The 18,627-nt window shown below is 36.7% G+C and overlaps 2 protein-coding genes across 2 annotated transcripts; both read right to left on the reverse strand.

Moving 5' to 3' along the window:
* Window positions 1–700: 700 nt before the first annotated feature.
* On the reverse strand, window positions 701–7,254 carry LOC149726094 (carboxypeptidase B-like). Its single transcript, XM_089889547.1, has 13 exons — window positions 7,035–7,254; window positions 6,186–6,261; window positions 5,688–5,785; window positions 5,028–5,148; window positions 4,487–4,585; window positions 3,997–4,101; window positions 3,615–3,722; window positions 3,109–3,196; window positions 2,464–2,525; window positions 1,972–2,109; window positions 1,530–1,614; window positions 1,092–1,203; window positions 701–808 (listed from the first exon to the last, which is right to left on the reverse strand). Exons 1-13 carry the CDS (start codon window positions 7,094–7,096, stop codon window positions 727–729), a joined length of 1,236 nt encoding a protein of 411 aa, XP_089745673.1. The 5' UTR covers window positions 7,097–7,254; the 3' UTR covers window positions 701–726.
* Window positions 7,255–7,974: 720 nt separating this feature from the next.
* LOC149726095 (uncharacterized) lies at window positions 7,975–13,419 on the reverse strand. Its single transcript, XM_089889546.1, has 4 exons — window positions 13,028–13,419; window positions 12,280–12,443; window positions 9,953–10,178; window positions 7,975–9,023 (listed from the first exon to the last, which is right to left on the reverse strand). Exons 1-4 carry the CDS (start codon window positions 13,346–13,348, stop codon window positions 8,475–8,477), a joined length of 1,260 nt encoding a protein of 419 aa, XP_089745672.1. The 5' UTR covers window positions 13,349–13,419; the 3' UTR covers window positions 7,975–8,474.
* Window positions 13,420–18,627: the final 5,208 nt, after the last annotated feature.

Below are 18,627 nucleotides of genomic sequence, written 5' to 3' on the forward strand. Positions count from 1 at the left end.
GTAATTGCTCCAACCTAGTGGTCGCTAGTAGTTTGTCAGTGTTTTTATCAATGCATAAAAAATCACAATGTGTATGAAACAGAACATCCGGGTTATAACGACTATCGTTACCCCGACATCATGCAAGAACAAATTAACTTTGTTTGAACAAAAGTAGCCTTGATGGTGTCGTTTTGTAATTTTAACACAAGTAAAAATGTACCGGTTTTGCAACAAAATTTCCATAGCTTCGAGAATAATGTTAAATATTCCGCCCAAATGTATGAATAGATGAAATCTGTTATTCTGGTTTGATTTCACGATTATGGGATGTAAAGACCGAAAGAGAACAAAACAATTAGGTTTCTGGGGTGTATGTGTATAATATGTGTTAGATGAAAAGTTGATAACGTACAGAAATATGTTATATCTCTGTCAATGCTTCTTATATGCTTAATTGTGTGGTTGACAACAAGCCATTACCGACCACTGGGTTGGAGTAATTAGTGTTTGATGTATTTCTCAAGGAAAAGTATATACACCTACAGCAAGAGTAGAAATGCGAGCGCTTTGACGACTTCAATATAACACAGATTAAAATAGTTCACGTGGGATTTAAGATAAGAGTTACTAGCTTTTACAATGTAGTCTGTACCAACAGCCTGTACAGGCGCCACCACAAACTGAATAAATCTCATCATTAAAGAACCACAACATTTTACAGAGACTTCTTTTTTATTTCCTGATTTATTGGCAAGTACCTGCCATAACTGCATTAGCAATCGTTTTAAGTCCAGCGAATGTTTCCTCGGCAGTTGGTTGGATGAAACTGGAAATAAAATAAGTTTTACATTTTGGGATAAGAAAATAAATACAGTAGGGTGGGGGAAGATAGGACACTTTTTAGTTCTATTTTCTCGTCCCGTGTGGTAGTAAACGAAGAACATTCAAAGAATTATAAAACTATATCCTCACGACTCCCATAGACCACCGTTATTTGTTTAAAACACAATCAGGATACTTAGATATTATGTGCTAAAGTTGTCCCGTCTTCCCCCACCCTACTATATCACTTTGTTTTTCTCAAAGTATCAGCCATAGCTTATTATTACCGTTCTGGGAGAGTAAAACCGTATCTTCCAGTATCTCGGAGTTCAGCAGCAAAAGAGCATTTGATTCCCAAAGTGTCGTACATGTAATCAACTGTACTTCCTGATGCTTGATCTAGTAGTTAAAATGTTTTCGTAAACAACTTGTTTGAAACTTGCCGAATGCATGTGGCAGTTACCAGCGATTATATGATACGCGGTTGATAATTGTTTGATACAAGCCAAAATAATGGAATGCAAGTAACTTATTTAAACACGCTTGCTGTCGGGACAACGAGAGTTGTTTAAACACGGGTGTTTTATCTCATACACCTTGTGCCCGCTAACCCCACATGTAGCGATACTTGGTCTCGAACCCGTAAACCCCCTGGCTAGCAGCAGACGCACTATCCACTAATTAAATATGTTTTATTTTGATATAAATGATAAAATTTAACTTACAAATGACTTCAGAAATTGATCCAGTCAGATACGTCATTCCGTGAACATCACGTATGGCGTTTACACTGTTCACGCCGATTGTATTCTAAATATAAATTGACTTGGTTACAACTTTGTTAAACTTCGCTAGGATGGGAATAATTCGGTTGAACGTTTTATCACGTCATCGATTGAACACGTAATAAATCTTATTTAAAAAAAATAGGTTAACGTAACTTACTACGAGTTACCACGTATGTAACGTATTCACCCTCTCATTGCTGGAAAACGACAGTCGTTAATTGGTGTTCTGTTTCACACCTCGTGCCCGCGAGTTACCGGCACGTAATTTTGTTAGTAAGCTAATTGTTTTGTTGTAATGTGTGGCTGACAATTGAGATAACTCATAAGTGACCACTGGTATATATGATACATGTTTGTGTTGCGTGATATAATGTCTTACCAAAAGATTTTCGTCAGAAGTTTTGCTGTAAGTCCAGGCGTATGGGTACATCCAGTACTGGCTATATGCATGAATGTCAATGTAGGCTTGGACGTTAGATAAGCCTCCAACGAAACTGGCCTGAGATCGTACTTCGATCTAAAACGTGGTATCATTATTTACTTAATTGCTTAAACTAAACAAATATTTTGCAACAGAAAATGCAAAACATGGTTGAATCCGAATGTTCAGTCTGAACCGTTTTAACTCAATAGTAAAATAGGATATATAGTGTGGGGTGGGGAAAATGGGACACCATTTTATTCTATTTTTACCTCCCATTTGCTAGTAAACAAAGAACATTCAACAAGTTATAAAACTATATCCTCACGACTTCCATATAGACACTCGTTAATTGTTTAAAACACGATAGGGATATTTGGAGATATTGTGCTAAAGGTGTCCCATCTTTCTCCAGTAATATTTGTAAACATGGTTTATCTTTAGTTTTACCTCGGACATAACGCTTGGTCCGTAGTAGGCATCATTACAAGAGCTTGCGCTGGCACCTGGGCCTGTGTAAGTTTATTGCAGTTTAAGTATGAGATGCTTTCAGCCGAGTATCACCAAAACGGGGTTTCGGAAGCTTAGTAAATATCATCTAAGTTGAATTTTTAAATTTAAAAGATTCATATTAAGTTTACAAGAAACTATAAAGCTAGATTGCAATACATTCCCCGGTCTTGTTATCTGAATTAACTTATATATCCGACAGAAATATAGTTTTATATAAATTCATTCATAGAATTAGAAACGAAACAGTTTTTCAAATCATATCCAAATGAATTTAGTTGCATGAAAAAGTTTTTTTTGGTCAGTTTCAATACAAACAAAACCTAAAACCTTCAGTGATTTAAATAGATAAAAAGTAAATTTAACTTGAAATAAGTTTTAATCTAGATAGCTCTCTGTGGGGTAAGATGGGACACCTTTAGCACTAATATCCAACAATTTGCTTTGCTTACTACTAAATGGGACAAGAAAATAGAATAAAAAGGTGTCCCATCTTTCCCCACCCTAATATATACAACTTCTGGGTAATTAACGTACCGAACAGTTTTTTATATTAGCAACAAACAAGCTTGAAAATAACCTTACCGGACCAGTTTGCGTCCCAGTTTCTGTTAGGGTCAACTCCCATGCATACGTGGCCGGTATCCGAACGCGTTTTGCGCCACATTCTGTCCTATAATAGTAATAGATCTTTTTGAATAAAAACGGAAAAAATGACAACAAGTTTCGCAGATGTTTTCGATTTTCAGTTTAGATGATTGATTTTTACACCTGTTCAGTTTCTTACGTGTTTCAACGAGTAAATGCAACGATTTAATCTCGTGTGGCAGCGGCAGCTGTATCTCACGGGTGTTCTGTTTCATACACCCCGTGCCTGCTTATGAGTTACCATATATTTACTTTTTACTTCTTCTTCTTCTTGTATGGCAACTTAGACAACCCATACGTAACCACTGGACTGAAGCAATTGTAGTTAATTGTATTGCTCTAAAATATCCACGCGCCAATGGTTGCAGCATTGAGTACCATATTTATGCAATTTTAATTTTACCATATATCTTTAATGGAAATAACTATATAAAGGGACTTACACCAGTCCATGAGTATTCGTAGCCGTCAGGGTTAGCAATTGGGATCACAACAATCTCCATTTCGTTTAAGATGTTATATTCTGCGCTTCCAGGCTGGGCTTCAACCAACTGAAAAATAAAATGTAAATTCTCGCAATATTAACTAACGTTTGTTGAGATATAGACTTGCTGTTAGACTATACCTGGTGGCAGAGGTATAACAGAATAATGAATGCTCGTGTTCTAATAGTTTTAGTTGTGATATAGTAAGGTGGGGTAAGACGGGACACCTTTCGAGTGTATAAATATCTAAATAATTTAATCGTGTTTTATGGTACAAGAAGCAGAATGAAGAAGTGTCCCGTCTTCCCCCACCCTACTAAACGTTGGGATATTCACTTACGTATTTGACCGCGTAAAGGCAGGAAGCAGGAGCAACCCATTCACGAGAGTGAAGACCACAGTCCAGTACAAATTTAGGTGGGTTGAAGCTTGTAGAGCGGGTGATCTAAACATTTCTCATTTTAAATTGTTTATTTTTTCCCTTCCAAATCTATCAAATCAAATTATACGCTATGCTTGGCCATTTCGGTAAATTTCATAAATACCATGGGTGTTGGGGTAATGAGCCAACTGTGGCCCAAACCCCAGGCGCCATTGATGGCTTGTTTTTTCGCGTTCTTGCTCAAATAGAATAAATGCACTAAAGGTGCTGTGATGTTACGACAGTCACAATGATTTTTAATAAATGAGCACCATATTAAATATTGGGGTAGATCTGATAAGCATTTTTGTTAAAAGAGTAATGCATACACAAAGTTTAGGAACCACTGGATTAGAATAAAAACCATGAAAATGCTTTAACGTTACGGCAGCCACAATGTATGGTTTACCCTGAGCGCGTCAATTGAGCTCTTTTCATAAGATTGACCAACGTTAACTTGGGACACGAAGGAATATGTTGATACCATATCGCTCATCCAAGCGCGAATCTGAAATTTAAAGTTGACAGGTTTTAGAATTGGTTATGTCAGTCTGAGTAGTGTTACTACAGCACACTTGTAGTTTCTTTTTCCGACAGAACTATAAATTAAAGAATTTAACGCAGCAACACGTAGTGTGGGGCAAGATGGATACCGTTAGCCTGTTCCATCCGATGTTTCCTATCGTGTTTATAATAAATTACGACGTTTTTAGAGTCGTGAGAAAACGGTTATGTAAAATGTATATATTCTTAGTTTAATCCCAAACAGGACGATAAAAAATAATTTAAACATGAACCACCTCACTCCAAACTGCTACGGAATATTTGAGTTGGTAAAACCATCAAAATTAGATGAAATTTTGGCACGCCAGAATGCTGTTGCAACTAGCTTGGTCATTCCTATATGCTTTTATTATGGATAATTTTAGATAATTCTGCCAGATTCTTACTTCGTCCATCGTGTGGTAAACATTGTAATCGAATGTTGCCAAACTCATCTGAGTTGGACGGTCTGACTTTTGGTTGTCAATAGCAACCTGAAGGTCTTCGATGAAGATTTCGTAATCGATTCTGTGAAGACAGATATTAGAACAATCAACCATTAAGTTACATACGTGGTAACTCGTAAGTAGGCGCCCACATGAATGGGTTTCTGTATGCTTGCATAAACGCATTCATTCCTATTTTGACTTGTCAAATCGCTCTGTTGCGGTTCGATGACAACGTGTTTCTATATAAGACGCACGTCCAAGCACTATATATCTAATCAAGTCGCAGATAATTAACCCACAAAAATAAATGTGGCGGATTTACAGGGTCACAGCCGTTTTTACCATCGACTTTTAACCCAAATGGGGATTTCACAAAAAAAGTTGAAAAACATTGGTTTTATAATAGAGGGTGGTGCGTATATGTTGGTTTCTTTGGGGTTGCTGGTGGAATTAGATTACTGTCAGTAGTATGAATGTAAATCATTGCTTTTTGCGTGCCGGGCACCACGATTTATATGTAATCAGTGACAGTCGTTAACGACAATCGTTAGAACACAATATCGTATTCTATAAATGTCGTGCCCAATATACCTGTTACGAGAACATGATATTTTTTACCTGTTTCTTGTCAAGAAAACTTTGACAGCTGTAAGGTGAACGCGTGGCACATGGATATCTACTGGACGAACTAGACTTGGTTCGGCCCAAAAGTCAATCTAAAAACGAAATATTGCGTTAACCGTGGAGTAATATTTAAACAACTCGATAAGTTTTTATTTTTACCCATTTTTTTCCTTTGGCAAGTTTTTTTCATGTATCAACAAAATAAGCTTATGTTCCGATACGAACATGACGCAGCCCATATGCAAGATATTTTTTAATCAAAGTTGACGCCTACATAGTAATGGGTTCGGCTTGACAAAAAAATCACATTTTGATTGCTTTAACTTAGATTAAACTTACGATGCAACTTGTTTGTATTAAAACTGTCAAAAAAGGTATTTTGGTCATCGAATTTCGTGTTGCACTACAAACTAGAATATATATGGAAGTTAGCTCAATTTGACAAAAAATAACAAATCAGAATTCCGATGTTTTAACTTAAATTAAACTTACGTTTGGGTATCTTTCAACCAAGTTGTTAATGATCTTTAGATCATACCCTCCTGGTTGGATTCTCAGGACCTGGTCCCTTTATAAATAAAGCACAATATTTATGTGGGTAAATATGGTAGGGTTGGGGTAAGATGGGACATGATTTATTCCCCTTGTCGTCCCACTTAGTTGTAAACAAAAATAGTTACAGAATTATATAACTAGCAACACGACCCCCAAAAAGTTAGTATTGTTTTAAATACGACAATACAATATTGGAATTAGTTGCCAACGATATACCTTAGTACTGAACAATACCGCGGGGTAAGGGGGATCCGCTAGAACATAATATCTTATGTATATTTCCTGATTGCGTTTCGAACAATTAACAGGCTGTTTTCGAGCCGCGAGGATACGGTTATACAATTCTGTAAATATTCCTTGTTTACAACTAGTTAGGACGAAAAAAGCGGCAAAAAACATGGACTATCTTACCCGGACGTATAGGCCTACTGTAAGTAACTATATAGTAGGTTAGGGGAAGATAGGACACCTTTTCATTCTATTTTCTCGACACATGTGGTAGCAAACAAAGAACATTTAAAGAATTATTAAACCGTATGCTCATGACTCCGAAAGACCGTTGTTAATTGTTTAAAACACAATCAGGATATTTGGATATTATGTGCTAAAAGTGTCCCATTTCCCCCCACTCTACTATATGAGTTAAATACAACGAGTTACGCTAATCCCACATTATAAGTGCATAACAAAACATACATTAGTTTCATTTAACTTTGCAAACACGATGGCAAGTTTAACTTTGCATATTAATATACAGTAGGTAAATAACTATCAAGAAAAACTTACTGGTGAAACAGTCTCTTGGCCGAAGCCACTGCTAAAAGTGCGAAGAAAATGACAACTTTCATGTTTAAAGTTTGAATATCGCTGGTTTGCGCATGTTGTGTATCAACTTATATAAGCCACACAGTAAACAATACGTAAAAGAATGAATTTGCTTTCTTATACATCCATGGGAACCAAACAGAATGTTGTCCTTATTTTAACCCTTTATAAGTTACAGCATAACCTCTGCTGACGTTTGTGTTGTGTTTTAAATACCTCGCGAATATTATAATTAGGATAAATACACAGGTGTTCACCAAGCTTTTCCTCTCACGGTGCAATGACGAGGCGAGGGAATTTTCACTGCTGTCTGACTGACGTATTTATGAGACATATTTAAATGTTAGATAGAATTCATGTCAACAGGATGTCGCAATGTTGAATGCATGACTAACATGAGGTCGTGCCATAATTAGATTCACTTTTACGTCAGAATTTTACGCCACAGCAGTTTTGATACAAACACTATTAACTGACAAACCTTCTAAAACCGGCAGTCCATATACTGCTTAGCTGTATAAAGTTATATATAATAGGGTGGGGGGAGATGGGACACCTTTAACACATAATATCCAAATAGCCTGATCGTGTTTTAAACAACTAACAACGGTCTGTGGAAGTCGTGAAGATACGGTTTTATAATTCATTGAATCTTCTTTGTTTACTACCAAATGAAATAAGAAAACTAAACGAAAAGGTGTCCCAGCTTCCCCCACCCTGCTATATAGACCTATTTTTTGATTAGGTTTATTTCTTAAACTTCTTTATTGATTCTATAATGGTGTAATGAATGAATGAACGCCGGGCTTTATACTTTATACACCTCGTGCATGGCGACTTTATATATTTTGTATAGACCATCAATAAATGCTAATTCCAAATTGGTGTACATTCTCATAAGAAATATCAATGTTTTTGTTTATTTTTTCCTGGAATCACGATAACAATAAAACTGACTATACATTTTTTGAACAGGAAAATAAATGAAACTTTTAAAAAAATGAAACTTTTATGCAGTGGCTAGCTTTGAAACTTATATAGAATTGGTTATGAAACCTTAAGATGTGAGATTTTAAACCAGCGGTGAACGGTGCAGCGTGCCCAGTATAATCACACGGTATATGTGTATGCGACTTCTCAATTGTGTTTCTAATAAAATTTCCACATTTTAATATTTTTACTTTTTATGTAAAACGATAATTTTCAACATGTGGTCGTATTTCTACATTCTACAAGAAAGAAAAGTGTTTAAAGGCAGAAGCTAACGCTGTCAAAAATGCGTCTGAAATATTATTTTAAAACAATAAAAATGATACTTTTAAAACACATCCAATGTATTGTAATGGTAGCTTATTTCAATTCAGATAGAACACAACGCATCAGTTATTGGTTTTGGTTGTTTTAACAACGCCTACATAAACGCGAGAAGGGTACTTTACAGAAAGCGTTGTGGAGTGTTGTCTTCATATGAGGAACAAATTTTATAAAGAGAAGCGGACAACCAACAAAGTAGAGGTAAATTCCTACAATGGCAGGTGTCTGTACCAATAAACGGTTGTTTATCTTTTCCAAACTTCCATCCAAGATGACGGTTACAGGAACTGTGATGGTGGAGACGAGGAAGAGGACTGTGAGTGAGATCAGGAAGCGGAGGCGAGTGTTGAACCGGAGTTGGATCCTCTTCCATCCCTTCCGGACTCCTGCTGCCGAGATACGAGAGCTTGTACTGCTCGCTCTCCTTAAACCTTCCTTCACTGAAGGCACATTAAGTCTCTCATCCGCTCCAGGAAGATCTATAGGATTTGTTGCGCTGTCGGATGTTGCTCCTTGGGCATTGTTGTGATCCAACTCGTCTCCTGGATCCGAGGAGCTGTTTGGAGGACGCCTGATCGTCATTACTCTTTTCATCTTTTGCACGGCGTGGTTGATGATGTAAAGCAGAATGCCCGCCTGAAAACGCATCAACATGAATGAATGGTTAAATAAGTGAATTGATGTAACTCATTTATCCTCACATGGCGGAACAACGACAGTCGTTATAACTAGGGTGTTCTGTTTCATACAACTTGTGCCCGCTTACAAGTTACCACGTATGTAACTTATTTATCCTCACATGGCGGGGCAAAGACAGTCGTTATAACAGGGGTGTTCCGTTTCCTACACCGCGTGGTCGCTTACAAGTTACCACGTATGTAACTTATTAATCCTCACATGGCGGGCCAACAACAGTCGTTTTTACACGGGTGTTCTGGTTCCTGCACAGTCGTGGCAAGATAGTAAAACTAAAGAATGCTAAGTTATTTTTATGAATCACAAACATCCGTAGGAAACGAATTATGCAAATGTGTTTGCGTGCATCCAAAGTGGGCAACATGACAGGAAGTACCGGTGTATAACGGTATAAGGTTAATGGGTTTGTTATGAAGATTAAAAACATCCATGTGTTAACCAATGATAGGATATCAATTGAATCATATATTATGCTGTATTTAGTTAAAACAAATTAATGTGCTGCTTAACAGACTTAACAGAATGTGATTTTTAAACCTATAGGTAAGTAAAACGCAGCTCTGTGTGTTGATGCCTGATAAAACGTGTTTTAAAACGTGAAACAAAGAAAAGGTTCTGATGTCCAATATGCAAACCAAATGACTGTAAGAGAAATCTATAAATATTAAAACATGGTTTAACTAAAACAGAGAGGATATAAATTACCGTTGCTACACCTAATGTAAACAGGATTGAAAACGCTACTCGCGATAATCATGAGATTTAATACTCTATAATATAATAGAGTGTGGAGTATATGTTTATCTCATATTATAGAGTTTATAACATTAGATAGACAAAAGAATCTATACTTTATATATCTGTCTTACCTCCAACACCCACACCAATCCAATGATTCCAATTACTGCAAACTTTAAGGGGGGAAATACTCGTGAGCAACCCTGGGTTCTTGGGCAAGTTTCGCCCAAGAAGCTTCCCCCGGTGCAAATACAGATATCGGCGCAATTCCACCCGGCCATCGAAGCAACCACCACGGCAACGGGGATAACCCATGATCCAGAGATTAAAAACCAAGCTCTCAGTATTTTTCCTCGTCTGCAATATATACAGTACTGTGTTGACAACGTTCTATGGAAGTCGTGAGGATACGGTTTTATAATAATTATGTAAATGCTTTTTGTTTTCTACCAAATATGACGAGAAATTAGAATAAAAAGGTTTCCCATCTTCTCATATTATGTTTTTCTTCGATTACGGTAGCGATGATTAAATTTAAACAGTTTCGATTTAAAATAAAAAGGTTTTTACTTTTACTGTACCCTCTGGTTCAATAACAGCAGATATTGGGGCACAGGTCAATACCAACCCAGCCTAAATAACACCAGTTCGTCTATATATATCGTGCCTCGCCACATGTTCTCATCCATATATAGAGTTTATATAAGCACTTAAGTTTTGCAAGTAAATTGAATTGCTAAACCGTGGCAAACTTGCTGGCAACAAATAAATCAAAAAATTTAAACCATTGTGACGTTCAATTACGTCACACGCACATAAACAATTTAAACCCCACGTGGGTGCTAGTCACTTTTTAGTAAATTTTTAATTGTTTTAAAAATGCTCAGTCTATGTATTGTATGATCTTGTATAGGCTTTAGTTATACACTGTATACTCTTAAGTACGAATACAATCAAACAGCAAAAGGTTAAAAGGGTAGCTTCTTCTATGACGACGAACATTTAATTAGAAACAGTTGAGATAAAGTTTATTCTCAAGAAGTTTACGTCTTTTGAGTTCTTTGATCACAGACCACCCACAAAGTTAAATGGTTGGTGGCTTGTACACACATCTACAAAGTTTGTGTGAAGCTACCGTATATGGTGCGCTGTAACACAAGTTCATTTGAACTTTACTTTTGGTTTGCGGTTCTATGGCATAGTTCATTGTATGTGGAGGCTTTGGCGAGCCAGAAGATCTGAGATTTGGACCAGATTTGGCCAATTAACTAAAAGTGCATCATGTACATAACAATTTAAAGCAGTTGTTCATGTTTTATATAGCCTACTGAACAGTATAAAGATTATCTGCTTTTATCCCACGCTGAGTAATTCAGTCTAAACTGGTTAGAACCGGTTATGTTACGTCATGGGCGGGTTTCCACAAGCAAACAGTCAACCTACACATTGCGGCTGTAAAGTTACCCCTTACTTATACGCAAATATATTTAATAAATAACAGCACTCGCCTCCTAACTAAATGCCAACCATTGGTGTACGTGTCATTGGGCGAGATGCTTTCGGTGCTGATTGCTCTAACACAGTGATTACTAATGAGTTGTACAAATACAGTCATATGGGAAAAAACAATCACCCATAAAGTTACGTACGTGGTAACTTGTAAGCGGGCACGAGGTGTATGAAACAGAACACCCGTGTTATAACGACTGTCGTTTCCTAGCCATGTGAGAATAAATAAGTTACATCCATTCAAAGAAAAATGACCTTAAGTAGACACCCAATGTGGTGTGTACGACATCCCGTGTAATTCCAATTAAAAATCCGGAAGAGAATATGTTAATACGCTTGTTAGGTTAATGAGTTTGTTATCAGTTTTAAAGTAAATGATTCTGTTATTCACCGCTATAAATAGTCAGTCGTCGTGAGGATACGAGTTTGTAGTTCTTTGAATGTTTTTTATTTGTTACCAAATGCGACGAAAAGTTAGAATGAAAATAAATGTGTCCCATCTCCCCCACCCTACAATATGTTAGGTTGATGTAAGATCGTCCATGTTTTCATTCTACTTTTTTGACCCATTTTATAGTAAAATTAAGACACTTTTGTTTTCAATATAAAAACTTGAAAATATAATACAATTTTTTATTTCAGAGACAAAATAATTAGTACTTTTTTTGGTTTCAATACACTTTTAAGATCCCTGCCTATAGGTCAAACTAAACCTACGAGTCTGCTGTTGCTGATTGACCGTTTACTCTCTGGGATTTAGTGTTAATTTCACCCAATTTTATAACGATTGTACGAGCTCCAAAGAGGTCGCCATATAAAAGCATATTTCATTTAACGCGTCATATACTGTCTCGGCCACAGGCCAAAGTAATTTCGACACGTTAAATTTTGCGCTGGGGAATTCAACTCTTAAACCATGCTCATAGCAAAACGTTCTGTAGGATTTTACCTTTTCTTTTTTAGTGCATTTGTATCCAGTGGTTTCATCGAGTTTCGTAGATTCGGTCCAATAAACTGCGTGCTGTCTAATGTCACAATAACCAGCGCGCCAATATTGGCCAGCACCACCAACACTAACGACCCAACCAGAGTGTTCACGAATACCCACACCAACTGGGAAGGAAAATGTTATTATGTAATAAATATTGGAAATACTGCGGCCAATGCTATTGCACTGTGCGCTATATAGCTTCGGTCGTTTTGCAGAAATTATAAGCAAAACATATTTTATTTAAATTTAAAACAATGAAGTAATTGGCTGAAAAACTAAAAACACAAAACTAACTGAACACAAGTGTCAATGTGACTGCTTAGCCCACTATAGGAAACCATTTATGACAATTTAACCAAGAGCTTATGGTTTTATTACTTCGTTTTAGTTAAGGCCAACTTATTTTCTGCATTTATCACAAGGTAGCCTACACGTTTATAGTTTGTTTTGGAGGTTGTTCGGTAGGTACGAGGTGTATGATACAGAGCACCCGTGTATAACAACTTTTGTTGCACGGCCACGCGAGGATAAACAAGTTAAATGCATGCAACGCACGCATATATATATTGTGTAATGCATACTTATTAAAATCGTGTGTTTTAATATTCAGATCAGCCGTTCGTTGTGTATATGCAAGTAGCTTTAAGTTTCCTAATTAAAATACTGCCTGGATTGGCTAATCAACAGGATATGACGTAATAATTACCTTGGCCGAGTGTGAAAGCTCTCCGTCATCGGAAGGTCCAAGAGATATGACGTAGTTCCTCAAAACAAGAGAGCAATGCGCCACCATGACTAACACGTTGCTGAGTAGTGTGCTGGACACGCAACTGTAGGTGTAGTTTTGACTCTTTAGTTTCACTCGGTTCATGGTTGCCACAGCTAAGACGGCGACATTGAACATCAGAACGACAAAGATAGCTGGCAACATGACCAGGTACATCGTCTTTGGTGTCTTCGTGCATATTGGCCCTCCATGAGTAGTTAAGTTCAGCAAATACGTTGACGTTGTGGTCATATTCGACATAATATCTTTCGTTATCAAAAAAACTACAGTGTATCTGAAATAAAAGATTCCACATTAATTGCTGTCGTATAAGCGCGGTTTATAAAGCAATAATCGCCACTTGTTTAGCTCTGACGTATCACGGCCCACATCATAACATGACAACGTGGTCTGATAAAACCCCGATTATTAGAACAGCGTCGCACATAAAGAATTAGTTCTACTTACGTTCCAAAACGTGGCGAAAAGCGGTCATCGCGCCCGTCTCGATTTTGTGACGCAATTCGAAATCAAGAAACGTTTTGGAGCCACTGCGGTACTCGATGGTTTAATCACCGTGTACTGCGCGACCTTTTCGTGCAAATACAGATGAATTTGACGCGAAAACGACCGCATTCGGACAGCCCAACGATCTGTTGTACAATTCTGCGCCCGAATTAGGAGCATTGCTTCCAAAATGGAACTGATTGCACTTTTCGCGCTTAAACTGCGAGTGTGGGAACTTATATTCGTTCAAGACTACGTGCGAAAATATTCAAATTCGCGGTTGACACTTCACATTCAAGAAGCGTAATAACGTTTTAGGGGAAGCCCTGTAGGTAGGCAATTATTTTTAACAGGACTAAAAACTCCTGTACTAAAACAGACAAATTCCTTTTTAAATCAAATGCTTTAAAATTTATCTTTACTAAAGTAAAGTCGTAAAAACGCACGCCGTATAATATCTCTATCTATCATTAATATCGATCGTCTAACTTGTTCAATACATAACTACCAACATTGTCAGAGTATTCTACAAAAGGGCTTTGAAACCTGCGGTTTAAATTAATCTGGCGCCAGTGTTTTTATTTTATATTCTTTCCAACTTTAAAAAGTCCATTAAATATGACGCGCACCCTTACCGTGTGTTGACTACCCCTACCTTTTATATACAAACTCCCTCCAATTCTTAGCTTTACTTCAAAGCGGATTCTACGTTCGTTTACTATCTACACTCGTCGTGACGTAACTTGCTAAACGAAATCAAAACACACAAACCTTGCAGCGAGCATTGAAACCGATCTCAACCATGCACCACGAACAGTTAATGTTCAAAACAAGCCGCCTGTGTTATTTTAAATTAACTTCTAAACAAACCAAAATTTTCCGCGAAATACACCACTTAAAATGTTGGACTCCTGCAATACCGCATAGGGCGGCTTAACTTCTAACAGAATCTGAATATTCTGTATAATAACGTCACCATCGCTTCCTATACATCGGGTTGCACCACAACTAACGACATCACACAATTACTCAAACGCGTGTTGCGCTACATCATATTTCATGCAGCAATGTTAATGTATTGTAGGGTGGGGGAAGATGGGACACCTTTGACACATAATATCAAAATATCCTGATCATGTTTTAAACAATTAACAACAGTCTTTGGGAGTCGTAAGAATATGGTTTTATAATTCTTTGAAAGTTTTTTGTTTACCACCAAATTGGACGGAAAAATAGAATGAAAAGGTGTCCCATCTTCCCCCACCCTACTATATCTATTAAACATCGTATAACGTAAGGATTGGTTTGATTTGTGCGGTTTGTTCGACTGACTTTGAATAGTTTTAACCTGTGTAGCGATTTAACCTGATGGTTTAATGTTTTAAATGTAGTAAAAAGCGCTTATAAATACGTGGTATAGCTTATCTAGGTATATACTTCAAAAATAACTTTTTAACTATATATTAGAGCGAGGGAAGACGGGACAAGATGCGAAACCCTTAACACATAAAATCCAAAAACATTAATCGTGTTTTAAACAATTAACGGTTTATAGGAGTCGTAAGAATAAGGTTTTATAATTCTTTGAATGTTCTTTTTACTACTAAATTGGACAAGAAAATAGAAAGAAAAGGTGTCTCATCCTCCCCTACAAAATATACGCTAAATTATAATACGCTAACAGGGAATAGGAATTATTACTTATATTCAAGTTCATGGTCAAAAATAACAGAAATAAAATCAGAGCATACTAGTTTAACAACTCTGTATACGCAACAAAACTGGCGCGCAAAACCGCTGTGTTATAAACCACCTTCACAGAACAATAACTTGAATAAGATAACACTAACTTTCTTAATGCGTATTCTACCGGCGTGTGACAATAACAGCCTTTGAGGCGTTACGTTGAAGCTAATGTGACATCATAATCATACAGCGCTTGCGCTGCAACGCGATTTCCACATATCCGCAATTGACATCACGTGAATAGTAATGCTGTTGTTACCTGGCTTATTATATAGTAGCGTGGGGGAAAGCGAGACACCTTTAGCCCATAATATCCAAATATCCTGATCGTGTTTTAAACAATAACCAATGGTCTATGGGATTTCTGTGGATATAGTTTAATAATTCTTTGAATCTTCTTTGTTTACTACTAAATGGGACAAGAAAATAGGTAAAAAGATGTCCCATCTTCCCCCATCCTACTATACTTGTATTTTAAATCAATTCTTGCGGAAAGAATTCTGCTAACTGACTTTTTATATATAGTAGGGTATGGGGAAGATGGGACACCTTTTCTTCCTATTTTCTCGTCCCACTTGGTAGTAAACAAAGAACATTCAAAGAATTACGATACTATATCCTCACGACTCCATAGACCGGTGCGGATTGATTAAAACACGATCAGGGTATTTGAATATTATGAGCTAAAGATGTTCTAACTTCCTCTGCCCTACTATATTATTCTTACTAACAGTCAGCACTTTCGCCTTTAAGTCACATTTCACTGTAATGAAGACGACCTGAATATATAGTAATACTATAAATTTAGTTGCCGATTACGGTTGCGAAGATTAAAAAAACATTTAAACGAACAGACAGGATATATCATTATACAACAGTATAAGGACGTCGAAACTTCGGTCGCAAAACTCTTGCCGGAAGTTACAAAACACATGGATCGCGTGAGTACGGCGTGTGTCTGGTGTTTCAATTTGTTGCGTTTTGCACAAAAAAATGAACATGAGTTTCTTGTCGTGACATGACTACAAGTTGCGACTTACAAGATTTTCGCAACGAAGGTCTATGATTATTAATTCTACGCTTGCAACAATCTATAGTATAGTAAGGTCGGGGTAAGATGGAACATGTTTTATTATCTTTTCTCGTCCCATTTGGTAGTAAATAAAGAATATTTACAGAATTATATAACCGTATTCTCACGACTCTGAAAGATCGATTTTAATTGTTTCAAAACACGATCAAAAACATGGAGTTTAGGTGCTAACAGTATATATCTTACCCCAAAGCTATTTCCTATTCAAAGATAAAGCTAAATATTCAAGCTATCTACCTGTAACATTTAGTTCTGGTTTACTTTATATACCAGGCTATTGTCTATTGTTCGCTATATAAGCTCCATCTCATTACTTGCTCTAAACAGGCTATATCACTACTGATATATACGTAGGCGTTTTCCTATAACCACACATCCGTTGAACGCGTGAATACCAATCTCACGCCTTTCATATATGTTTACTACGCAACAGTCTTATAGGGCTAAACAACGTTTAAATTGTTATTTTTCACTTTTTTTGACAATGTTATTTTTACTGAACTAAAATTTGAAAAATGTTTGGAAATTTGGGAATGGAAACTTACATGACATTTGTGCATATAGCCTTAAATTGGTAAAGTGCCATGAAAGTGTTTAACGCTTTAGTTTAATATTTCTTACACTTGCGCTTTGCTGCGAGCATGATATGTACGCGTGTACCTATATATGAGTATTCATTTGAATGTGCATTTATTATATGGGATATATGCACACTGCATATCTTAAACGCAACATTATATCTATAATGTCTCAAGTTCAAATCCGTAAAGGAAAATTCATTAAACCTGTTTCGAAAAGTTCTTGTTTGATGGGCGCGATAAAAGATATGTATTCTTAAAACAAATATAGAATAGGACGCTAAATTATAGCACGCATGAAGTGTTAGACGTATATTATATCTATAATAGAAATATTCCTGGTAGCGACAGATAACGATTATGAGTTTGCTTATTTACGTTAAAAAATATGCGTGAGGATAACTACCGTTCAGCGATAATATACGCCTTAAACTGCCACACATTGCGGTATAAAACAAATCTAAATAAAAAAAAACACATTAACTCTAGCTATAACACATTTCTGTAAGCGCTTAAATACACCAATACGTCTTTGCATATATGATGGCTATATTGTGTATATAAGTTTAAGAGCTCTATACTTGCTAAAGGTGTCGCTCCAACTATACGCAACTGACGTCAAGTAAGTAAACAGCTGAATCTTTTGTACAAAAAGTAGAACGGAAGCTGACTGGTCTTACTAGCCTATGTGTAAAGGTTACGCGAATGACAAAGTTTTAAAAACGGGACATGTTGTTTTGGACTGATCAGCCTTGTTTAGGTCCACATAGCGCATATAGTTGCAAAGTTTCATAGAAAATTATGGCGCGTGTAATTAGCACAAACACGGTTGTAATGCAAACGTGTAAATACATTTAAATAAAACACCAGAGATTATGGTATATACGTCAAAGTACATGGGCCAATTTCCGAGAATTTATTTGTGGTTATTTTGTTTTTGTCATCTTGTTTTGTAAATTGTTTTTGTGGCTTTGTTTGGTATATGGTAGGTTGGGGTAAGATGGCGCACGGGGTAAGATGGCGCACGGAGTAAGATAGCACACGGGGTAAGATGGCGCGCAGGGTAATATGGTACCCGAGGTAAGATGGCACACGGGGTAAGATGGCGCACGGGGTAAAATGGTACCCGAGGTAAGCTGCATTTTTAAACATCTTTTTGCCAGACCTAATTTGTATACAACGGCTTGTAATGTATTGTCCTAATTGTGCCATACAAATACAGCTTATACTTGCATACGAGGTAACTCGTAGGACGTAGGCGGTCACGCAATTTAATTTTAAAATAGCATTCTATAAAAAAATAGTCAATTTTTTTTAATAAAAACTATCAACGTGGCGATTATATTAAAACATCGACGCCAGAATGCCAGTTATTAATATGCGTGACACTTAATTTCCGGAAAGAACGCAGTTACAACGATTTTACGTTGATTTTATTTTTAGGGGTCAGCGTGTTTAGAATCAGAATTGTAAATTTACAAAACTATTTTGGTTTCCCGACGTTTTGTCGCAGCCATAATTACTTTGCAACTTATTTTTTACCACAGCTAAATGCTCAATTTGGAAAGTTACAAAACACTAATTTAGTTTCTTTATTAAATACAGTAGATCAAATT

The sequence above is a fragment of the Ciona robusta genome, chromosome 12 (assembly GCF_009617815.1).
Source record: "Ciona robusta chromosome 12, ASM961781v2".
Lineage (NCBI taxonomy): Eukaryota > Metazoa > Chordata > Ascidiacea > Phlebobranchia > Cionidae > Ciona > Ciona robusta.